At 36.8% G+C, this 26,424-nt stretch overlaps 1 protein-coding gene across 1 annotated transcript; it reads left to right on the top strand.

Moving 5' to 3' along the window:
• Positions 1 to 129: 129 nt before the first annotated feature.
• LOC126964555 (regulator of G-protein signaling 19) lies at positions 130 to 24,528 on the top strand. Its single transcript, XM_050807750.1, has 8 exons — positions 130 to 183; positions 5,316 to 5,357; positions 8,813 to 8,989; positions 15,632 to 15,729; positions 18,515 to 18,523; positions 20,857 to 20,976; positions 22,109 to 22,170; positions 23,633 to 24,528. The coding sequence occupies exons 1-8, from the start codon at positions 145 to 147 to the stop codon at positions 24,007 to 24,009; spliced, it is 924 nt and encodes a 307-aa protein (XP_050663707.1). The 5' UTR covers positions 130 to 144; the 3' UTR covers positions 24,010 to 24,528.
• The last annotated feature ends 1,896 nt before the right edge of the window (positions 24,529 to 26,424 follow it).

The following is a 26,424-nucleotide window of genomic DNA, read 5'->3' as shown; positions in this document are numbered from 1 at the left end:
TTGTCCTCGTGCTATCTGCTTATACCCCACTCCCTGGGGATCTGAACATTTTGGGAAAAATAAGGGTGCTTCAAAGTATTATGAAGCTCTGATTAAAAAGTGCAATGTTTAGTTATATGGTCTCCTCTTTCTTTCACCGAGTGTATGGCATGGGCGTGGCGCGGTGTGACAACTAAATTGACAGTAGGCTCTATCTTTTTAACAGTCAGAAGTGGGAGGGGGATGATCATCAAACAGTTTGTTTTATTAGATGTACCAACAATAATTCAACTTATTAATATTAACAACAAAAAATTTGAACTTACATAGTAAGTTGGTTAGAATAACCAACTTGGATTTAGTTTGACGTACAATAACAAGTGTGTTTTATTAGCTCAGTCGTACTTACTGCAACCTAACATCTCGATCGTAAAAAAAAAATTATAACAAGGTATTAAATTAGTATTAGAAATAGAATGCTTGCGAAAATTACATCTTTTTCAACTAGGTGTTTGCATTCGAAATAAGAGTAATTTGGTTACAGCGTATTTTGGCATTGATAAGATAAAATCATTCTTTCATAAATAATTTTTCTTATTTTTGCTCCGAACTAAACAGCATAAGTCCCAAAACCTATTCAATTAATTATGGCAATAAATTTATAATTTTTCGTTTATTTCAAAGATTACATATACATTTTTTAGTGGTTGAGACTTCCCAGTAAGTTATCTTAGGACACTTGTATTGGGAATATCTCGCAACTTCCTTAGCAGATAACTTTTTATTTAGTAAACAATATAGAAATAAACAGAAATGATTAAAAACCAAATTTTACAATTTACAATTAATTGTGTGTGTGTGTGTGTATGTGTCTGTGTGTGTCTGTGTGTGTTTGTGTGTGTGTGTGTGTGTGTGTGTGTGTGAGATTTTCCACATCATCATAAGCAAGACAAGTTAGCCAATTATTTAAAGCTTTTCTGCATAGATGTAATGTCATAGGATATATATTTAGGACACGATTTATTTTATTATATAAGAACACTCATTGACAGCTAAACTGTCGTTCAGCAAAAGTTGTGCGAACAGTAATGGTATCTGCTACTTTATCATTTCTGCTACTGATCAATTTGGCGTGATCTAGCGGAAGTGACTTGTGGACGGCTGAAATGATGTTAAGAACATAAAGTTTCCTAATTGTCAAAAGATTACAAGTCAAATAGAGTGAATCAGTTGGAAATCTTAAAGGTTTGAAGTACATGACCTTGAGAAGTGATCTTTGAGCTCTTTCCAATTCTAAGAGGCTTATCTTAGTTGCACCGCCCCATACCGGGATGCAGTAGGTGATTACTGATTGAGCCAAAGCGATGTATATTTTATTAAGGACTGTGCTATTCATAACGTGCCGCAGAGTTTTAAAAATCCACATAAGTTTTCTCACCCTGGTTATGACCAGTTCGATTTGGGAATGCCAACTTAACCTTTGGTCAATCAGCATGCCGAGATATTTGGTACAATTCACCTTTTCTATGGAGGGACAATTACAATTCAAATCGTGTGGGTTGGAGCATGAATGGATTCTGATATAGAAGTCTTGAACGGGCTGGTATCTGTCATGTGGAGAGAAACATATATAGTTTGTTTTTGATATATTGAGTGACAATAGATTTTGGTTTAGCCAATTTGAGACTCTTTCAAGGCCCATCTCAGCCTTCCTCTCTACGGCTTCCCACGAGATACCAGAGAAAACAATGGCTGTGTCGTCAGCATAAGTGAATATACTCGCCCCGTCGATCTGGAGGTTACATAGGTCGTTAATATAGATTAAAAAGAGTGTCGGGCCAAGGACACTGCCCTGCGGTACGCCAAATTTCACATTTTCCATTGTGCTGTGGTATAGGTCAACCTTAACTTCCTGTATTCGGTCATTTAGGTAGCTGTCTAGGAGAGAGAGGGCTTTGTCACGAATGCCCAGGCCCTCCAATCTGCGCACAAGAATGGGAATAGAAACAGTGTCAAAGGCCTTTTTTAAATCTAGGAAAACTGCGAGACATTAATTGCCCTTGTCCACTTCTCTTACTATAGTTTTTGTTAATCCTAAAATTGCGTCTTGTGTGGAAACACCTTTTGACAATTAGAAATAATATTATATTTATTGAAGTATTTAAGAAGTCTATTGTTACTTAATTTTTCTATTATTTTTGAAATAGCAGACAATACAGAGATAGGTCTATAATTGTTTACATCAGTTTTAGTCCCACTCTTGTACACAGGAGTAACAATGGAACGCTTTAGAGAGGAAGGAAAAATACCTGATTTAAAGCAGAGATTAGCCAATCTTGTTATAAGTGGGATCAAGTAATCTTTAGAGAGCTTTAGAAATTTCGCTGAAATTCCGTCCCAGCCAGGAGCGCTTCTAGAGTCAAGACTCATAACTATACTGTTGATCTCTTCAGTATCAGTATCAAGTAGTACAAAAGAAGATGAATGAAAATGATGTATAGAGGGACTTTGGTAGGAGCCAGTTTGCTCAATAATTGTTTTAGCCAGCTTTTGTCCATTTTCAACAAAGATTCTATTAGATTAATCAGATTTACTGAGTTTTGTGGGTCAGGAGTAATATTAAGTAGCTCGATGTTTTTAGTTTTAGGAGGCCTATAATGAGTTATTTCATTTATAGTACTCCAGAGAGCTCTAGGGTGTCTTAGGGACTTATTTATGTGATCTTTGTTGTATTTTATTTTAAGCTTCTTTATGAGGTTAGTGCAATAATTTCGGAAACGTTTGTAGGTAAATTTTAGAATAAGACTCTGTGGGTTTAATCTCAGTTTAATTTGCATAATATTGTTTCGAAGTTTGATGCAACGCAAAACTCCAAGCGTTATCCATGGCTTCAATATTCTTTTAGTGTGCGATATCACTGAGAGTTAAGTGTTTACTTGGATAGCAGATTTGATCATTTCTATTAAATAAATAGAAAATAAATTAGGGTCATTGAATATATTTAATTTAATAACGTCAGTGGATATAAGGGTGCGATATACTTTGTTAAAATCAGTAGTAGTTTTAATCTTGCGTTTTGACTTTTTTTCATATGTGCTCGATATAGTCAACACCACCATGTTGTGGTCTGTTACTGTAGTATTTAGTACAGCTTCATAAGCTTTATTTTCGTTCTTTTCTAGTTTGAGAATGACATGATCGATGCAGCTATTCTCTCTCGTGGATGTAGTATGGCCCGGTAAGAGACCATGAAAAGATAGTACATTTAAATATTCAAGCCTATTCCTACGTTCATTGGCTTTTTTAGTCTGAGTAGGTATAAGGTCAATATTTATGTCGCCTAGAATAAATATATTTCTGTGATGCGTGATAGATTCAAGACATGAATTGAGGGAAGAAATAAAGTTATCAGCTTTGTTGTAGGATGGGGATCGATAAATTCCAAGTAAAGTATAATTAGAGGTCACAATCTGAAGTCCAGTTGCTTCACAAAGAGCTAATTCTAGTATTTGGACGTGCAAGTTACTTTTTACATAAACCACCACTCCATCATTTTGATTAAGTAGTCTAACTGTATGATAGGAAGTATAATTTGTCAAAAGAGGGATTGGTTTAGCTAAATTTAGTCTGCATTCAGTAAGGATTAGAATATCAACTTCAAAGCTAAGTTGCGATAACATTATCTGGATATCATCAATGTTCTTGTATATACTTCTAATGTTTTGAGTAATAATATATAAGTTATTGTGGGAACTACTTACATTTTTAAATAGATCTTGAATATCACATTTAATTGAGGTTGCAGTTTGTATCTCATCTAATTCGTGCAGATTATTTAAACTATCCATAGTGAGTTAATTGTGAATGGTAGTCATAAGACACTGATGTTCTATGTGTGGCCATTTTAGTATATAATATAAACATATGAAAGTGCTTTTGTTGTGTGATACCTGTGAGAGTAGTTGGAGTGTAGTTATACACATGTAACTTATTGGTATAAAATGATATTGACTTTTTACCTTACATAATGCTAACTTCAGATTAAGATTGTGTGTTTTGAATGTCAGTAGATTAAGTTGTTATATTGTGTGTGTAGTGCATGTGTGAGTTATTATTACACAGTAGCAATTTAACATTAATAATATTGAAAATACTAGATTTAAAATTAAAAGTGTTCGTTTGAAATTTAATTAATAAAAGTCACAATATATTTTTCTGCAAATCTACTAGACACTGCTCTGATCTAATTATGATTTGTTTATCTCCTTCTTTTTTCCGGAGGAAAATATTGCCATTAGAGCACCAACAGAAAGCGTATTTGTTCTTCTTACGAAATTCTCTGGCTTGGAGATAAAGTTTTTTAGTTCTTGATGGTATTTTTTCTTCTATGTACACAGGTTTCTGATTCCCGGGGAGGCCAATCAGCTTAGTGTTTAATTTATCATTAGCCAATTTTTGGTTATTGAATTTTCGCACAAAGGATAGCAACTGCTGTTTTCTTAGCACTGTGGAAAATTCCACAATAATAGGTCGCGTAGTGGATGTTTTTCCGGGAAGGCGGTACACATCACGAAGGTCACTTGGGGAAATAGGTAATCCGGCTGCTTGACTTATATTACATAAGAGATCATTAAGCTTACTAACACTTTCTTGTTCAAGTGGCGGAATATTACGTATTTCGATACAAGACGAGCGAGATTTGTGATCAGTATCTAGAAGTTTACGCTCTAGTTCTGTAATATATTGTTGTTGTTGTTGCCGCTCTTTTTTCAAATATTCAACTTCATTTTTTAGGAGTTCAAATTGGATATTCATAAAAGAAATAGATTCCTTAATTTCTTCGTTTATTTTATGTATATCTTGGTTAGATTTTTGAATTTCAGCATTCTGTTTCTTCAAGGCATCCATATCTCCGGGTAGTTTTGACAGCAATGTAGTTTGAGTGGACAAGGATTGCATTAAGTTACTATTAGATAGTTCAGGCGTTGTATCATCAATTAAATACTTTTTATTTGGGGAGCTATTCGGCCTCAGGCGTTTGGATCGTTTTTTATTTGCTTGCTCATCTTGTAGGGTCTCATTTGAGTCAGTGTCCGTTTTTGATTGAGTACTAGGGGGCTTTGATTTGTCCATATTTCGTACCGGGAGCGTTGAACATATGCCATCATAGAATTTGAGTTTTTAGTGAATTTAGTGTTTTCTAGATATCTTCAAATAATCAATTAAATAAAGGTTTTATTATTTTCAGTAATACCTTTGTAGTATATGTTCTTACTAGTAATGTTGAAGAGTTGAACAACAAATATAAATTAAAAATGTTTTGAATATTGTTATAGGTTTTCAAAATTGAAGATGTTCGTGAAAAGTTAAAGTTGAAGGTGGGGATCGTTCAACTCTAGGTATATTATAATTTACTTTTATAGAACCTCCAAAAAAAAAAAAAACAAAATAAAATACACAGAAAAGTTTTGTGGCCGGACCGGACGCGATCACAGGTCTTGTGCATAGCATTCACGATGATATACCATTCCGCCACGACAACAAATTATAGGTTAGTTGACACGTTGAATTAACTACCTTGAGTCAACAGCTGTTTTTATGACCATATAAGGTAAAAAGTGTGTTTCACAGAAAGATGAGTCACAACACGGTGATTGATAACATACGTTAACCAATGTTCGAATGATTTTTTAAAATGATTGCTTGATGCACCACTTATTATTTTCACCACTGATTCTACTTTTCACAGTTAATTGATGTGATAACGATGTAAAATATGTATCTGAAAATTAGTAACCACCGACTTTAAAATTTTGGAAGTAACGAGCACAGTGTGTACGTCTGATCCGCTGTTGGGCGCGGAGGGGAATGAATAACAATAACAATAAACATTATACAAAAAGAAAAAATATAATATTTTAATATTCATTTTAATTAAAAAAATAACATAATAAAATAACATCGTTTATTTCGATTTCCAATATTTGTTCGTATGCTCATATTTCCTATGAGAGAAGTTATTAACGCATTGGTTCCTCAGTTCTGCTTTAAACAATTTCATTATAACAACAGGGAGCATATTTTACGAAATGATTCTTGATGTTATGAAATATTATTGACAAATTCATAGAAATTATGTACGTCTGTTAGGTCAGTTAGTACATTTATTTAATTATCAGAATGATCGACCGGCCGAGAGTGATTATAAATCGTGAAACTCTATAAAAAAAGCGATTCACTTGCTTGCTTCACTCGCTTGTATTAAACGTGCAGTCATTGATAGTTTTCAAACTTCGTCGCCCAATTGTAATTACTATTTCAAACTCATGTCAAATCTCACTGCATGTTTCATACTTTAATAATTTCAATTTTTTACTTAGGCGGGACTGCCTCTAATTACGTAGTATTTACATCATCTTTGATCGTGAAATTTTTATTTGATATCGAGGGCTAGTTAGATTTTTTTGTAGCTCCACACAGATAAAAATATAGATTTAATAATAACATTTAATGTGATGGTAATAAACTGAAATCTTTTTTAAGGATTACAGTTTTGTAATATTGAGTTGTTGACACTTAGATTCGTTTCTTGCCTATTCAACACATAAAAGGCTGCTTTTTCGATACTGAAGTTATAGAAAACCTAGGCGAAGTATGAATTTAATAATATTTCAATTGCTTGGATGGCTAAGGTCATCTATACATTACCTAGGTGTTTCTATAAGGAAAAGTTATGAGATGATACGCACTGCCTGTACTTACCAGTGGGAGGCCCCTTTGCACAGGATGCTGGCTAGATTATGGATACCACAACGGCGCCTATTTCTGCCGTAAAGCAGTAACGTGTAAGCATTATTTTGTTTCGTTCTGAAGGCGGCCGTAACTAGTGAAATTACTGGGCAAATGAGACTTAACATCTTATGTCTGAAGCTGACGAGCGCAATTGTGGTGCCACTCAGAATTTTTGAGTTTTTCAGGAATCCTGAGCGGCACTGCATTGTAATGAGCAGGGCAAATCAATTACCATGAGCGAGCCTGCTCGTCTCTATTTTCTATAAATAAACTGAACATTACAATGCAGAGTCGTTCAGGATTCCTGACGATAATCCTGACGGATAATTTTCTATACTTACGTAGCTTTCTATAAAAACGACTCTTGGATACAGAGCGAGATAAAACAAAATATGAATAACTATCAGTCTCTAAATTTATGAATAGAAATAGACATATTTTTATTTCACATCACAAAAATTAAGTTACAAAGTTTTATGAATACCTAAAATTAAAATATAATAATTTCGCTTAAAGTTCAGTTGTATTTGTGAAAATAAATAATAGGTACAATCAAAAATGATGCGAAAATGGATACCGCTCAGCGTATGCTGTAGCGAATGCTACAGCGCTGTTTTTCAGCGTAGCCCATTGCGAGACAAACTCGCGCTATGGTTAAGAAACGTTTGAAATTTTTTATTGTGTCACTAAAGCTAGAATTCTAAAATATAGTCCAAATGACAATTAATTTATTATTGTTGGTTATTATATCTTTCGAGATTAATAATTACTTAATAAATAATGGTTTTTATTCTCACAGAAATCGAATTGTATCATTTAGGCTAGAAGGACAGGAGCGAAGCGTAGCAGAATCTTCTAGATTATTATGTTTTAAAATAATTCAAAATCAATCTGCCCGACGTGTGTAGTACAGATCCGGATTGTGTTATTACTAAACAGATTTTTATTTATATAAACATTTTACAAAAATTTAATTAAGTTTTTTTGACTAAAAAGTAGAGTCTTAACATACTGTTTATGCATCGTTTTATATTTGAATCAATGCTACTGGTTTGCTAACCAGATTGACTGATTTAATAACCATACTGAAATAGTAACTCTAAAGATATAGAACTATTATTTATACATATATATGAGATTTCCACCTATGTATTGACTAATCACGATATCGCTAGAACCACGGCGTGACTTGAAATTTGGTTGGAATATTTGTTACGCCGAGTCTGCTAAGAACAGATTTTACGAAATTCGCGAACGAAGTGTTTTTGATACACAGAACAACGTCTATTGGGTCAGCTAGTGATAAAATTAAATTCATTGGACACTTAATTTATGTGTTCCGTCATAGCATCAGACCTTTTAAAACTAGAATTCTGGTTTTCTTTGATGACACGCTGTTCTTAAACTTAGGGACGACTAACAACTGCCTTATCTTCTGGCCAAATTGCATCCCAATTAAATTTATTTCTGTACATTGCCTAGGTTATTTTTTATGAAAAAGTGATGATATAATAAAATATGAGATTATATATAGATGATTATAGACCAGATATGAATAGTTAGGATGTTTCATTCAACCCGAAATTCTGAGCGTGCATTTTAAAGTTACAACAATTTTTTTCATGTAGATTAGTGCTAACAAGCCTACGGTTCACCTGTTAGTAAGTGATCACCGCAACCCATACTCTTTTACAACATCAGAGGAATCACAGGTGCCTTATCGGCCTGAAAGCGCCGCGCAATAATTTTTGTTTTTTTTTTTTCATATAAGAGGGCAAACGGGCAAGAGGCTTACGGGATGAGGAGAGGTGAGGCAACTTCCCATGGATATCCGCAACAACAGGTGTCAAGAAATGCGTTGCCAGCCTTTAAGGTGGGGGGAGTATGCTATTTTCTTGAAGGTCCCTAAGTCGTATCTGTTCGGGAATACCGCAGCCGGTATTTGATTCCACAAAGTTGCAAAACGCGCGGTTGTGGAATGCCAGACGTCAACGTGATGCGGGAAATTTTCTATTGAATTGCGACGTGAAAATTGTTTCAGTTTGAGAGAAGGTTGGCGACTGTGTGCTGTGAGCGGAGGCGTGGTGATTCTGTGCTGAAGCCGAGTGGAGGTCAGCCGGCGGCAGCGGTGAGCTCGGAGAGCGGAGAGCGCCGCCATGTCGCCGTGAGCCGGGCGTCGGGAGCCCGCGACCGTGCCCAGCATTGTCCGCTGATGTCGGTATGCCGCGCCTGACCGTTACTCCTATTATTATAAGTCTACTCAATAATGAGGCAGGGATTAAATAATTAAGGTGACACTAAATGCCAGCGACTTTGAGCGATATGATTTCACGGCCGGCCCGCCATTTAACAAGGTCAATATTTTCAAAATTCTTGCGTGTAAAACGTAACATATTAACAGGTGCAAACAGTTTATATGCTTACAATCCCCATTATTGGTTACTAATTTGAAAGAAAAATTTAAAGTGATAAATATTATGACTGTTTATTGTCAGTACATTTATGAAATTTTAATATACGTTCACAAAAATCGTCACCTTTTTGCTCTTAATAGTGATTTTCATAATTATAACACTAGAAATAAGGGATTGCTTGTAACTAATTCTAGTAGGCTTCATAAGCTACATAATAGCTTTAGGAGTAAATGTATACACTTTTATAATAAAGTCCCAGCCACTGTTCAGGTATTATCAATAAATAAATTTAAATGTTTTATAAAAAAATGACTCTGTCGTAAATCCTATTACTCCAAAGCTGAATATCTAAGTGATCGGACAGCCTTGGACTAGATTATGATTATTTTATAGCGATAGAAATGACTGTTCAATATTGTATATTTTTATTGAGATTAAAGAGAGCAAAAAAAAATAATGCTGCGAGAGTTTCTTGCGACGCTTCTTCTTTCTCAGAGCGCCATTTGTTTCCGAAGCGGTAGTAGTATGAAGTATATTAGAAATGACATCAAAAAGAATTCTAAAGGAATCAATTTTGAGAAAATAAATTCCTTTATGCCTTTTAATAAAAGTACCTATACAAAAAAGTACAAGCTATAAGAATAAATTTTCTGAAAGTAGTACTAAACGAATGCGTAATGCCGAATAAAAACTTGTTTAACCGCAAAGAAAAGTGTTAGTTTAAAATAGCTATGGATTGTTAACTATAAACCAACAGAAAGCACTAGCAACCTACAAATAAGACTTATGTGTAACAGGATAGAGTTGTGTTCATAGCTCCAAATGCTATATTTTCACGAAAAAACTTGTCTAAAAACACCTGGCTGCGCGTTTTCTGCTTACCCTTCGCCTTAAGTAATGATTGTGGCAAAATGAATGTCTTAACATTCCTTGTATTCTCCCGTGCCCGATCCGATTAATCCCGAGACTTGTGACTTACGTGTAGGTTTAACAACTGACCTGTATAAATACCACTGGACAGGCTGTTCCATGTGTTTGACAGCAAATTTTTTGTGCCTGTTTGAAGCGCCACTCGTCCAGAGAACTAATTTTCACGTACAATACAAATGGGTGCATGAGAAACGTACAATACTCTGAAGTATTTTTGTATTTTGAATCAATTTCGGTCGTTTTCCTTGTTATTTATACTTCAGGAACCAACATAATAAAGTACTAAAGTACACATTTTTTTTTGTAAATAGTTTTCCTATTGATGTTTGTTAAGCTGCGGTTGTCGTCACTAGTTTTAGTTCCGTAGACTCTCGCTACATGGCCAACAGCGCCAAAATGGCGAATATCAAACAGGCACAAAAGTACTTTGACAGCCGCCAGTCCAGTGGTATATAGAAGAGGTCAGTGACATCAACACTATACATATAATATTGTAATTAAAATGATTTTTAAATCAATGGAAATGTAAAACTTAATATAAAAGAGTGGCAATGAGTTTCTTTCTATTTCTTCTCATTAGCTCAACCCTTTACAAAACAGCGGTAGATTCAATAAGAAAAATATGTTTTTGACATTCAAAAGTGTCATTTCCGTGTCCTACATGAATAAAGTGATTTTGATTTGATTTGCACACTCGCCCCCACCGCTTTGTTTCTCTCGATAATTGGTCATAGGTCAGATGTTCAGTGGTATAAACTTATTGCAAATCTATGTAGGAAACTCCTCTTCTGTGCTCCGCCGGGGGTTACAGCAGGAGGCAATAAAAATTTTCATCACTTCGATGTTGTATGCATTGGGTAAAAAAGGGTTGGATGCCGAAGCATATTCTAACCATGACTTGACTTATGATTGGTAAAGTGTTACGTCCTTATAGAGATCTATCTATCTTGGCTTATTTTATTTATCTTGGCTTGATAAGCTTTTATATTTTTTTGATGTGCTGGATAAATACCAGTTTTGAATCGAACAATACCCCTGAGTCACGAATAACAGTGAATTTCCTAAAGGATTGTTTCAGATGATTGATAGGATCAAAGGCAAAAGTCATATAATTGAGTGTAACACAGTGCAAAGCACATTTGTTGAGATGTTCTTGTTATAAACGGCAATCTATATTATTGTTCCTAATCTAAACCAACCCTCCAGTATATCAAATCCAAAGTCTAATATATTTATCCCCGATTCTTAAACTCGTTTACGTTGTGAAGAATCGGCAAGAAAAATAAGTGCTCTTTTAAAATGATTATACCTATATAATCCAAATAGCGGTACTATTGTCTTATAATTAAAAAGAATAGGCAGGTCGTATCAGTATACGACCTGCCTATTTAATGCTGGCGAGACGACTGCGTCTCGCCAGCATTAAGTCTTCGTCTGCCGAAGACAGCAAACGCCGCAAATATATCGGTCTTAGTGAGTCTTACATCTTTGTCCCGTTTGGTGTCGAGAAATTTACTTATTAGACACACTTACGTACAAAGAACTATCTTCTCGCCTCATTATGGCTTCTGGTAACCCAAGCGTTGGGAGTTATTTGAGTCAACGAATCACCTTAGCTATCCAACATGGAAATGCTGCCAGTATTCTTGGTACGCTTCCCCATAATGATAGTTTTAATTTAATGTAATCATAGTATTGTAAATAATATAGTTATAACATTTGTTTTTTTTTAAGAATAACATTACATTAAGTAAAGCTCACAACAACAAAAAACCAAATAACAAAATAAACTTATAAATAGCTACATTAAACAATACATTAATAACAGAGCATGGAAAAAGATTTATTAATGGTATCATTATTTGGCTGTCCAAACAGTTTTATGTTCTTTAATGTTTCATGTTCACGTTCAGTTTAAAGTTTTATGTTTACTTGTATTATCATTTAACAATTTTCCTCAGTAACATTTTCATAATATGTCTTTTAAATCTATGTGTTTTTGGTGGTGGTGGATTGATAGTAATTATAAAACCTCACACACTCACTGAGCCCGAAGAATATCACAATATATTATACCCTTTGCATTGAAATTATGGACATTAGAGACTTTTTCAATACTATTTTCTATTTCGTTTCGTCTAAAGTGGAAATAGGCAGGGCATATAGTTTAACGGACATCTGTCTTTTTTATATTTTGTTCGACGAAATGGCGTACCGGAAGACGCAGTGTTTGTAGGCCCCCCACAAGATGGACGAGGTCTGGTCAAGATCGCCGAAAAACGTTGGATGAGGGCATCGTAGGACCGATCGTAGTGGAGATTTTTGGGGGAGACCTTTGTTCAGCAGTGGATTTCTGCCGGCTGATGATTATGATGATGATTTTTTATTTTTATCTGCATACAGTAGAACAGCTTGTAGCAAAAGACTTCAGAGATTTGAGTAAAACTTTTGTTATACTATATAGTTTTTATGAGGCAATATGTAGGTTAAGACTATAAAACATATAGGCCAATGCTCGCCGACTGCGGGTGTTCACTGCAATGGCAGCTGTACTCAGCCTATTATTCAAAGCGACTCTATTGTAGGCCATAAATACTGTAACAATAAAAAAAAAATATTACATTCAAATTTGGAATCTGTCATTTTTATATGTTGTTCATTGAGTTTTCCAATTTTGGCGCCAATTCATTGTACAATATTTTGCGAAATTAAAATGGAATGGGGTGTTAAAGAGAAACGAATTGCTGTGAGTGTGATTGCATTACACTAAGTAGGTATGGAACCAAATGCAATTTTTAAGACTCTCCAAACGCTTGGTTTTAGTAAAACGTTTGTGTACCGAGCTATGAATAGGTACAATGGGACCTCCTCTGTTTGTGACAGAAAAAGATCTGGCCGTCCACGTACTGTTCGTACGAAAATGGTGGTCAAAGCAGTAAGGGAAAGAATCTGAAAAACCCTGTCCGAAAGCAAAATATTTTTTCTCGGGAGATGAAGATGCACGTCGTAGAACCATGTCGCGTATTTTCAAAGATGACTCAGGATTTGCAGCTTACAAGAGACGTACTGGTACTTTCTTAATTGATAATTTACATAAGAATAGGGTGGTAAAATCGAAACAACTACTGAAGCTGTACGCAAAGGGAGGTCACAGGAAAATTTATTTTACGGGTGAGAATTTTTTTACAATTGAGCAACATTTTAATGCACAAAATGACCGTCTTATACGCAAAGCTCTAATGAAGCTTCCCAATTACTTGACAGAGTGCAACGTGGGCACTATCCGACTTCAGTGATGGTTTGGTGTAATGTAGTTGTGTGGTGTATTCGCTATGAAGGAGTAACTGAGCCATACTTTTGTGAAAAAGGTTTAAAAACATCGGCACAAGTGTACCAAGATACCATTCTTGAGAAGGTAGTGAAGCCCCTTAACAACACCATGTTCAATAAGCAAGAATGGTCGGCTCGGCGCCGGGTCATGATGCTCGGTCTACGCAGTCTTGGTCGGAAACCAACGTTTCGGACTTCATCAGAGCTGAAGACTGGCCGTCATAATCCGCTGGATTATGATTTATGGTCACAGTTTCAGAGTCTACGGCTTGCTCTAAGCGCTATGATAATTTGGAGTCCCTAAAACAACGTACGATTGGCAGTAAAGAATTTTCCCATGGAAAGAGTGCGTGTTTCTATTGGTAACTGGCCTCAACGTTTAAAGGACTGTCGCAGCCAATGGAGATCACTTCGAATAAGCTTTTTATATTTTATTATATTAATTGTTTTATATTTATGTATTAAACTAACACACAGTAATAGTTATAAATGTTATGTGCAATAGAATTTTTTTTCTTTATTTCAGTATTTATGGCAAGACTAGGTATGCAAAGTAAATTTATAGGTAGGTAAGCATAGTTAGTTTGTAAGGTGCTGCATCCAATGGTACGTTTACACGCTTGCCAAGCCTTGGCAAGGATCGACAATCGCAAGCATGTAATGAATCTTTTTCATCCACCATCTTCGCTGTCGTCGAGCTCTCCTTTTTTTATTTCACTTTGCTTACATTTCAAATAAAAGTACGTTAAACCAAATGCAATAGCCGTCACAAGTTCGGTGTCCGCCATGCTTGGATGTATATTGCAGACTGACGCATTCACAAGCGTATAAACGCCTTTCAAACGCCAAACGAGATTTATGGAGGCTTGGGACTGTTTGCAGTTTGCCAAGGCTTGGCAAGCGTGTAAACGTACCACAATATATGAATTGTGTTTAAATTATATGAAATATTTCATAAAATGTAATAAAGAATAAACTGAACAAATATAAATTATCGTATATTGGATGCATCAACCTTTAGAGCTTTCACTCATTGTCTGTGTAAGGATGTTTCGTGAACATGATGTTCGTGGTTACTGTCTTAATTAGTAATCGCATCCAACAAAAATGATTTATTAACTATAACAGGTCGACATGGCACCACTTGTAGCATTTGTTCACGAGTAGACGCATGGACTAGCCAACGTTCCCATAGCACTTCATTGCTTCGCCGCAAGCAAAGCCATTTCAGTGAGCATGACGAACCGTGTTACAGTGTTATATCAAAAGGCATAAAAGGCATTTTTTTGTAAAAATTGATTCCTTTAGAATTCTCTTTGATGTCATATCTAATATACTAGATACTGTTACCGCTTCGGAAACAAATGGCGCCATGAGAGAGAAGAAGCTGCGAAATAAATTCTCCTGAAAGAAATGCTCTTTTTAACAAAATATACAACATTTCTGTCATTGCTATTGCTATAAAATAATCATAACCTAATCCCAGGCTGTCCGATCACTTAGATATTCAGCTGTGGAGAAGAAGGATTTACGAAACAGCCATTTTTTTAATAAAACATTTAAACTTATTTATAGATAATGCGTGAAAAGTGGCTGGGACTTTACCATAAAAGTGTATACATTTACCCTTAAAGCTATTATGTATCTTATGAAGCCTGCTAGAATTAGTTACAAGATATTATTATAGTCATCCGCAGGGCATTTGCCGCTCTTAATATACCAGCTGTTTTAGAGCCAAATGGAATGACGCTGGTGGCTTGGGCACGAGGAAGGGCGCTGGTCTGGGACGCGACTTGCGTCGACACTCTGGCTCCTTCTCATGTCCAAGTTATGTCAGTTGGTGCTGGGGCTGCTGCTTCCATTGCCGAAGACAGCAAACGTGGCAAATATGTTGGTCTCAGTGAGTCATACATCTTGGTGCCGTTTGGTGTCGAGACACTTGGCCCGTGGGGCCCTGAGGCGCGGAGAATGCTCAAAATACTATCTTCACGCCTAAATAAAGCTACTGGAAACCAAGCGCTGTCAGCTATTTCCGTCAACGGATCAGCTTAGCTATCCAACGCGGAAATGCTGCCAGTATTCTTGATACGCTTCCACGTAATGATAGTTTTAATTTTATCGATACATAGTATTGTAAATATATAGGATTTGTTTCTGAATATAATAATTATGTTATATTTTGTCAGATGTGCAGCCTGGCAGCCATGGCACGCGGCTGTCGTCCCACTGGCCCCGCCGCCAAGCCCTGCTGTCTCTGCTGGTGCTGTTGCTGTTCTTGCTCCTGGTGAGTATCACACATCTCACTCACAGCCACATACGATAAAAGGCATTTAGTTTCTCAAAATTACCTTAGAATTCTTTTTGATCAATTTGTTATGTTTTTAATGTGATAACCCTCACTTGTGGGATTAATTACACAAATAAAATTGAAAACAAAATTTTATATTTGTATGCTCATACAAGGTTCTATAAACGATACGTCACTCGAACGGTTGGCTCAGTTGAAAAGAGCGCTTGCAAAGAACGCGAGAGGTCGCGGGTTCGAGTTCCGTATCATTCATTAAATTTTGTTTTCAGTTCTATTTGTGTAATTAATCCCAGAAATGAGGATTATCACTTTAAAAATATAACAAATTGTTTATATTCGAAAAAGCGACATCTCAAGTAAATTTCCTAATATGCAAATATTGGGGTTGAGCAGGTTATCAACTAATTGTAAAGTAGATCCTGTAGATGAAGTCACAACCTGAGAGTTGAACAAAGCATACAAGATTTTATAAACGATACGTCAGTCGAACCGTTGACTCAGTTAGAAAGAGTGCTTGTACGGAACACGAGAGGCCGTGGGTTCGATTCCCGCATCGTTAATAAAATATTGTTTTCATTATAATTGTGTAATTCTTTTTGATGTCATTTCTAACACTACCACCGCTTCGAAAACAAATGGTGCTCTCAAAGAGAAGAAGCGGCACAAGAAACTCTCCCAGCTTTCTTTTTTTTGCGCTCTTTTTAATACAATATACAATATAGTACTGTCATTGTTATTTCTATAAAATAATTATAATCTAGTCCCAGGCTGTCCGATCAAATAATTATTCAGAGATATTGAAATATCCACACACGCTATTTGACTTGCTGGTTTTACTAAATTTTGATAGTAGGTTGGCTTCTGACCCATCACCAAACCGTGCTGTAGATATCCAACTCAATATAAGATATCCAGTTCAGTTTTATCAGTGGGAGGCTCCATTGTACAGAATGCCGGCTAGATTATGGGCGCGGCAACGGCGCCTATTTCTGCCGCGATGTAGTAATGTGTAAACATTATTGTGTTTTGGTCTTAATGGTGCATTAGCTAGTGAATTATTCGACAAATGAGACTTAACATTTATGTCTCAAGGTGACGAACGCAATTTTACTGCCGCTCAGTATTTTTGGGTTTTTCAAGAATCCTGAGCAATACCATCCGGCGTAGCAATTACCATCAGCTGAATGTCCTTCTCGTCTCGTCCCTTCTTAACATAAAAAAATACAACACTTATGAAATTACAGGTTCCAAAATATCGTATTCACTAAATTTACAATTACCTCAAAATTTTGGCCAATAGTTAATACCCCACTAAACCATAACTGAAGTCGGATAGTGCCCACGTTGCACTTTGTCGACTAATTGGGAAGGTTTCTAGAGCTTTGAGGATAAATACGGTAGTTTTGTTTGTTTAAATGATGCTCAATTGTACAATATTTTGTAAACCGTAAACAAAATTTTTCTGTGACCTCCCTTTACGTACCGCTTCAGTAGTTGTTTAGATTCTACCACCCTATTCTTTTTTTAATTATCAGTTTAGAAATGACCAGTAAATGACCAGACCAGTTTTTCCCTTACTGCTTTTACCACCATTTTCGTACGAACACTACGTGGACGGCCAGATCTTTTTCTGTAACGAACAAAGGAGGTCTCATTGTACCTATTAATAGCCCGGCACACAAACATTTTACTAATACCAAGCGTATGGAGAGTTATAAAAATTGCATTTTGCTCCACACCTACTTTGTGTAATCCAATCACAGCGATTCGGTTCTCTTTATCACCCCACTCCATTTTAATATCGCATTATATTGAACAATGTACTGGCGCCAAAATGAGAAAACTCAATGAACAATCATATAAAAATGACAGATTCCAAATTCAAATGTAATATTTTGTTTATTTTTAATTTATGGCCAGACTAAGTAGTTATGGAAATACAATGCCTTAAGTGCCTTGGCTACCTTCGTAACTCCACGCACGTTAAATGAACGCACGGATTGATTGACGCTACTTAACCGTAATCATAAAAAAAAAATATATAATTCTCAAAATTAAATCATTTTTCTATTCATATTTTCATAATAATATCATTTCGTAGCAATTTGCAAGTTATCTAGTAGCCGCGTGCTAGCGTAGGCACTGTACTTGACCACGTAGCGCCGTAGCTGATCAGAACTTGTAGGTGATTAGCGCCCACTAAAGGATTTTTATTTATTTATTTATAAATAAGCATGATTAACATTTTATTTATGTAGGTATAATTTTAATTTGTATATTCGAAAGTTTTGATTATTTACTTTAATGTGTAGATTTATTTTTTTATGATTACAGTTAAGAAGTAAATGTGTGTTCATTTAATGTCACTATTGCATTGTAACGCCTTTCTGTATTTTTATTATATGAAAGATTTGACAAAAGTGATTTCCATGTAGGGGTTAACATCATACTATAACCTAAATAACTTTCTTAATGATACCACACACAGATTGGGAATGGAGCGACCGCCCGTAGGCTATTAAATAATAAATTTTATTGCACGATTTTACATTGTAACCATATTTTTATAAAAAAAGAAGCCCGCTGAGTTTGTTGCACCTATTCTTCTCAGGTTTTTGACTTTCAATAATTGATATTACATTACGTATTTAGAATAAAAACATTTAAATTTGAATTTTGAACAAGATACGTCTGAAATATTTATACTCTAAAATAATTTCAGCTCATTGCATTCCTAAACTCTTATTTTATTTTGTTTCAGGTCTAAATGGTGAGACTTGAAATGAGAGACGTGTCGAAAATTGTCATACAAATACATCTTTGGAGTGGGGAACTCAGCCAAATAATACGACATCGGAAACAATATTTAATTTCTCCGACAAGCTTGATAGTATATTCTCTTATCAATAAAGTCTCTACCTTAGATTAAGGATTGGTCTTCGCTGCGCTCCAACTAAATACCGCATTACCTGAGAACAATGGCTTTTTATTACGGCAACTATTAGATGTTTATGTTCATGTCATTCTGACACTTAATGGCATCTTTTAAATAAAATACTTTTAAAAGATTAAGACGCGTGTAATTGTAACTGTTCTTAGATTAGATTTTGTGCGAAAAAGTTACATTTTTATTTTAGTTAACCCGACGTTTCAAGACCTTTCCAGATCTCGTTTTCAGGGGGACTGCAGATGAAATGAGTCAAAGATAGTATTTGTCATAGTTGTCATTATGAAGTTTAGCGCCATTTATTTCCTCGGAGGTGGTATTTGCTGAAGACAGATGGTTTGTGGCAAAATTTACTGACGTGTCCTCTTCTTTTTTGGTATGTGTAGTTATGGGTTTTAATTTAGAGATTATTGGATCCCTTGTATTAGATAATTTTCCAACTTCTCCATTGAAATTTCTTGGATGAAATCTATTCTCGCATAGTGTTCGTAGTGGTTAGGACGGTCAGTTATGTGTTCACATACAGCTGACTGAGTGACGTCTGTGTTTCATATCCGCAATGTGTTCTTTAAGTCGGCTTTGGTTTGCCCAATGTAAGACAGGCTACAGTCGCAGTCCTGTTTATAGACACCTGCATCAAATAAACAGGTTATTTATTTCGTCAGCGTTTGCGAGAAAAAAAGTGGCAACAAAATTTTTAGTTTCAATTATTAGCAAAGTTTAATAGAACATGTGGCACGTCAACGTCACACATTGTTCGATATTGGCTCGAATACTTGGGCGTAATATTAGTTGCCGCATTTTGCGACTAAGCCTGCGGTATCTAGTTGGAGCGTTGGAGCGAAGGTCTCTCTATTCTTAAAGGGTATCTTAATGCGATACAAGCTTGACTTTAATTTATATATTTAAACTATCTTATAAAAATGAAATTTTAGAATAATTAAGAATAATCTGAAAGTATCCTCATATCTAGTTATTTACCATCAAGTAAAAGCCTTCATTAATAAGTGACAAATTCAATTTAAATATTGTTATCCAAAATAAGATTTACAATCACTTATACGAGTATGTCAAAAAACTACCACCCATTCGGAATAAAATCTCAGACATACTCAGCCCTGAAAAGAACGGGCACAAGAAACTCAGCGGGCTTATTTTTTTCCTAAATTTAAAATATGAAACTTTTCAAGCACAGATACTAACTAACCGCACTCATTTAAATATTTATCGATTGTCGAAGACACGGTCCGATAATCTGAAAAACAAAAGATATTCCAAAATATCACTTCTAAACAAAGACTCATAAAGTGGTCGTATTATGTTGATTTTTGTACAATTTATCATTTATCAACACTATGAAAAAAAAATTGCTTTAATGAGAAGAAGTGGCAAAGAAGTAGAAATACAGTACAGCGTAAATTCGTTTGAAATACCTACAAGCTGTATAAATTGAAATAACCAAATTACACAAATGCAAAAAAAATATTGATGCACATAACAGTTACCACAGTCACAATATAGTAATAGAACAGTACTTTACTGCATACTAGAGCGTCCGAATGAACGCACGCACACATACACTATTTACACGACCCGCGGCCGCTAAACAATCTTGGGAAGACAAAAATATTGAGTGCCACGCCTTACGCCGCCGCCGAGACTGGTCGCTGTCCGAGTTAAATTTTCTGCGCCGTCCTCGTCGTCAATATTTTTGTTTCTACCAACGCTAGCGCTGTGCCCTGTTACTCTACTGTTCTGTTACTTATATTGTGCCACAGTGTATTTACTGTGATATTAGTAAGGGCCATATTTCACCGGGACCCCGCACGACTGGTTGCGCCACCGTGGTGTCCGTAAGCTACCAACCATAGTCACTACGCGTCCGAGCTGGTCGCGCCACCAAATTGGTTGCACACTCAAACCGAAACCAGGTGAGTAACTTCCTATATTGCTGTATATAATATGTTGGTAGCGGCGACTGGTTGCGCCACCGTGGTGCAAGTAAGCTACCAAATTAGACAACAAACAAAAACCAGAGTGTCCGAGCTGGTCGCGCCACCAAATTGGTTGCGCAACCACCGTGGTGTCCCGGTAAATTAAAGCCCTAACGTGTTATATAGTACATATTATCTAATTGTACCTGGTGATGTTTGTAGGTTGGCGGCGCGCGGGGCAGAGGGTAGTGGGGGCACGGGGCCGGGGGGAATCGGTGGCCCCGGCAGGAAGCCGCGTGATTCTGGACTCGGCGAGCCACTACTGCAGGACGGAGACGCGCCGTGAGTGTCCTCCACCCAGCACTCAGTACCCTTCACCCAGACCTCTGCACATAGTACTCCTGTACCACTTTACCAGTGGGAGGCTACTTTGCACAGGATGCCGGCTAGATTATGGGTACCACAACGGCGCCTTTTTTTTGCCGTGAAGCAGTAATGTGTAAGCATTACTGTGTTTCGGTCTGAAGGGCGCCGTAGCTATTGAAATTACTGGGCAAATGAGACTTAACATCTTGTTTCAAGGTGACGAGCGCAGTTGTAGTGCCGCTCAGAATGTTTGGGGTTTCAAGAATCCTGAGCGGCACTGCATTGTAATGGGCAGGGCGTATCAATAACCATCAGCAGAACGTCCTGCTCGTCTTGTCCCTTATTTTCATAAAAAAAAAACACTTAGACACATGACATGCGGAAGTGAATGTTTCTAAGCTGTTTTAATGCACCTAATTGTATGCCAAGCTCCGATCCGAGAAAAGGATATCAATTATTGAATTCAGCCATGTTCACTTACCAGTCCCATTGTTATTAAGAGTTATTAAGAGACGTTTATATGCTGACATGGTTTCCATTGCTTATTTAATTGGAGCATATTTGGTTATTTTCAACTATATAATGAGCTTTTTGTGCTGAACTTTTAGGATTGTTGCTTTATCATTGTATCAAGGGATGATTGTTGAATCACGAAATTGTTGATATAAGATATAAGAGGCCCTTTATGTGAGTGTACGCGCTTTTTTTGAGGGTACCTATGTCGTATCCACAGCTTGGTTGTACGTAGAAAGTTCCTTAAAAGCCGCGTTGTGGAGGAATGCCACACGTCCAGATGGTGGGGATGATATCCTAATTTGCGTGCGACGGTGGAATGGCGGCTGCAGAATCAAGTCAAACAGCTTCGGAACACTCCCCGTGAGAAATGCTATAATTTGCTACAGAGGAGGAGATCTGATTTTTCTCGGCATTAACAAGGAGAGAGCTCGGTCATCTAAGACCTTATCATACTGTCCGTTTATTATATTTTTTACCGTTTTCAATACACTTGGTGCTAAGGAACGTTGTATTAACGCGGGTTTAAGCTTTCTCGCGCCACCTCGAGTTTATTTATCAATGTTATTTCAATATAATTTTTGTTTTATTGCAGACCGACTTTGGAGGAGATCCAGGGCTGGGGTCAGTCATTCGACCGCTTGATGCGCAGCGCTGGTGAGTATCGGATACTGATTTATATGAAGCAATCCTACTGCGAGAGACCCATAACCTGCATAAAAAGCAATAAAGCCTGGGCTGGATCTATCTTTAACAAATAACCAAACATAAACCGGTTAATTCAAACACTTTTAAATAAACACGTATAGAAAATAGTACTCCATAATTTCTTTTGAGATTTTAATTTTTTAAGTTTTTGTATTTACAATATACTTTAACGTCACAAATAAAATTTTTCTTTCTTTCTTAAAGGATTAAAACGCGTGTATTTGTAACTGTGTTTTAACATCACATTTTTGCGTAAAAAAAATCATTTTTTATTTGGTATTGGGGAACTGGGTCCCTCTGAAAACGAGATCTGGTAAAGTCTTGAAACGTCGGGTTAACAGAATAAAAATAAGAAATTAATCTTTTACGCAAAAATCTAATGTAAAAACACAGTTACAAATACACGTGTTTTAATCATATAAAAGTGTTTTATTTAAATGTGTAACACTCACGTTAATCAAGGAAAATACTATAAACCGGTTAAGCAAATAATTTGTTGCACCACTTGACAATTTTTAGATGGCTTCAAACTTTAACTGTTAACGTTCGTTCTCCAGTTAGAGCTATTGTTTAAAAAGTTTCAAACAAAATATATTCGATATTGACTTGATAGCCTAAGATATCAATGCCCGATTCTGGAGGTACGTGTTTTTTTTGGTAAATAATAAATGAAGTTAATTGACGTTGAGGGAGTATGAAATGTTTTAGCAATAGGTTGCCTATAAAAAAATCTGATTTAAATTTCAACGATATGCTTTATTAATAAATTTTGCTAAAATTGATTATTACAGGTTATTGCGGCCAATTTTTATAGGTTACGTATCGCTAATACATTGCACACTCTCTCAACGTTCATTTAAAATAAGTTTTATCAAAAAAAAAAAAACACATACCTGCAGAATCGAGCAGTGGGATCTTGTACTATATTTCACTTTGTAACTTTAACTATACCAAGGAATACAACACATGCTGCAGACTATGTTAAAGTCAGGGTTAACGTTAAATTTGATTTTACATGATGCAACCCAGCCTTATTGCTTATTAACCATCCTGCGGTAACTATAAACTTTTTCAGAATGTAATGGATGAATGTAATAAAATCAAATAAAACTGGGAACTTCGTCGGGAAACTTTAATATAAATATCTTAAAATGCTATCCTCTAATTATAAAATTATTAGCCGCCGTAGCTAGTCAAATTACTGGGCAAATCAGACTTAACATCTTATGTCTCAAGGTGACGAGTGCAATTGTAGTGCTGCTTCGAATTTTAGGTTTTTTCAAGAATCCTGAGCGGCATTGCATTGTTATTAGCAGGGCGTATAAATTACCATCAGCTGAACGTCCTGTTCGTCTCGTCCCTTACTATCATAATAATAAGTTCCGTTCAAAAAATTTGGTGCTTTTTGCAGCGGGCCGCAAGGTGTTCCGTGACTTTCTGCGCGGCGAGTACTCGGAGGAGAATATAATGTTCTGGCTGGCGTGCGAGGAGCTGAAGCGAGAGACGGACCCCGACGCCGTGGAAGAGAAAGCCCGCTTTATCTACGAGGACTACATCTCTATCCTGTCACCCAAGGAGGTGTCGTTAGACTCCCGTGTGCGCGAAACCGTCAACCGTAACATGCTGGAGCCCACTCCGCACACCTTTGACGAGGCCCAGTTGCAGATCTACACGCTGATGCACCGCGACTCGTACCCACGCTTCGTCAACTCGCCGCTGTACAAGACGCTGGCGCGAATCTCGGCCCCTTCCCCTGTGGCCGCGCCCGTCGCGCTTCAGACCAAGTGACGGCGGCCTCGCCTCGTGGCAGTCGATCACTAATGAACTGTACAAATCGATTTTGTGTAAATAGTGTGTATGTGGCAGTCACGGGTACTAATCTGTACATAAGTAGGTTAAAATGAAAACGGGATCGTCTCGCGTGGCAGCCGAGCGCCGATAGCCGCCGCCCACGCGATCGCACCATCCCCTCATCTCCCCGATATCCCGTTGTCGTATTGTATGTACCTAGCTGTTGAAAGCAATAAAGGTGGACCAATATTGTTTGCCTGAGAGTCAACGAAGAAATCTGTTCTTGTATTTCGATGTTCTGTTTATTTGTATGAAACAGTAAAGTTAATTTAGGTATGGAAACATCTGCCTTCATTGTGATTGTATTAATGAAATTAAATTTCTTAATGTTAAATTGAAATCTTTACTCGGTACGTTTACCTATTGTATTATAATGATAATGTATTCACACTTATTATATTTTACAGTAAACTTATTTTAAAACAATGTAAATTCATTTTAAAATCTCAAATTCCATCAATTGTTTCATTTTCCACATGTTAACCACGGTCTGATAAATTATTGTCGATGCATGCCCATTAAAAATTGCTTGTATACCCAACATTGCTATAATATATCTAAATCTTGCTCCAAAAATAGCTGCATCTGCTTCAGAGGTAAGAGGAAGGAAAAGAGAAGTTTGCCATCAACCCTCCGTGGTCAATCCTACTTTTCACTCTGCCGGCGTTGAAACTTGCTACGAAAAACGCACCTAACTTAATAACTAAACTCACTGTCTCCCATCTATACATCATCATGCAATCTTTTGCTGTTCAAAATTCACTTTATTATCGTTAGAAGACAGAATCATGAAAGTCAAATCTATGAACATACGTCTGAATTGTTTGAGACAAGATTAACTACTATTAAATGCAAACCGTCTTAATAGTATTTCACCAAATGCATTTATACCTGCTACCACTAGCAATGTCTCTGCGCCACACAACCGCTACTGCCACAGCAGGCACCTGAAAGTCAAACATCTACATACACATTAGACGAGAAAAATGTGGGATGTGTGCTTTCATGCAAAGCCATTCTACAATTATTATATAAAACATCATATCTTGCTCCATTCCTCACGTTGCATGATATCATTAATATATATCCACTGCTGGACAAAGGCCTCCCCCGAAGATTTCCACGACGATCGGTCCTGCGCTGCTCTCATCCAACGATCTTGACCAGATCGTCGGTCCATCTTGTGAAGGGCCTATCAACACTGCGTCTTCCGGTACGTGGTCGCCATTCGAGGACTTTACTGCGGCCATCTGTCCGTCGAACTTCGTGACCTGCCCACTACACCTACAGTTTCGCAATCATTTGGGCTTTGTCGGTAACTTTGGTTTTCCTACGGATCTCCTCGTTTTTGTTTAGATCTCGCAGGGAAACTCAGAACATAGCCCTCTCCATTGCTCTCTGACCATGAGCTTTCTCACCAGGCCCATTGTGTGTGTGGTGACGCACCAAAATAGCACCAGACCCATCTCCTCCCGTGGGTGTTGTAAGAGGCTACTAAGGGATACAAGCAACGGAGGATGGGCAGCAGCATCTTTCCTTAAGAGCACACCATCTATTGCGATCGCCAATCCGCCTGCCAAGCGTGGCGATTATGGCAAAACCTGACAAACATAGGTGCACTTTGGTCCCGCAATTGCTATTAGCCACTTTGAGACCTGTTTTGGGTTATTAGGTTGTACAAAACTATGTTGAAAATTTATTCATCAACGCGTTAAATGTTATCGTTTTTCAGGGAAATCTAGCTCAATAATAATGGTTGATCCTCCTGAATAATGATATCGAATAGATTTCCCATTTTCAAACACAGCTTTAGATTATGCAGAGACAGTCATAATATTGAATCGGAAAGGCAGATGCAGTATATTAATTACATCATATTAATCCACTTTCTTAAAGAGGCAGTGCAAATAGAACATTGCTAACCGACTTGGCTAGCGAAACCTTCCTGGCTGCTTTACTCAGATTTCCAGTTAGTTAGAGCTTGCCTCTACAACTCCCACCATCATCTCTGACATCGGTAGGCGCGTTTTGTCAAGATTATTAAGACATACGCTCGCACGGGGGAATACTACTCTCCTACTTACAAGAACCTGCAGGCTGTCCGGAGACCTTACCTCGCCATAGCGAAAACTCCCAAATTAAAGGCCGGCAACATATCTCTTGATGGTGTTACGGATATCCATGCGCTTGCCTAACCAAGTTCCATCACGCTTGGCCCCCTGTTTTAATAAAAAATCCTATTATTACATCTAAATCTACAAACTTGTCAATTGTGCAGTGAATCTATTGAATTTTTTCATATGTAATAAAATATTAAAAAAATATATTTTGATGTAAGATAAATTGAAAACC

Source organism: Leptidea sinapis, chromosome 5, assembly GCF_905404315.1.
Source record: "Leptidea sinapis chromosome 5, ilLepSina1.1, whole genome shotgun sequence".
In the NCBI taxonomy this organism is placed as follows: Eukaryota; Metazoa; Arthropoda; class Insecta; order Lepidoptera; family Pieridae; genus Leptidea; species Leptidea sinapis.
This window is presented reverse-complemented; position numbering and strand designations above follow the sequence as displayed.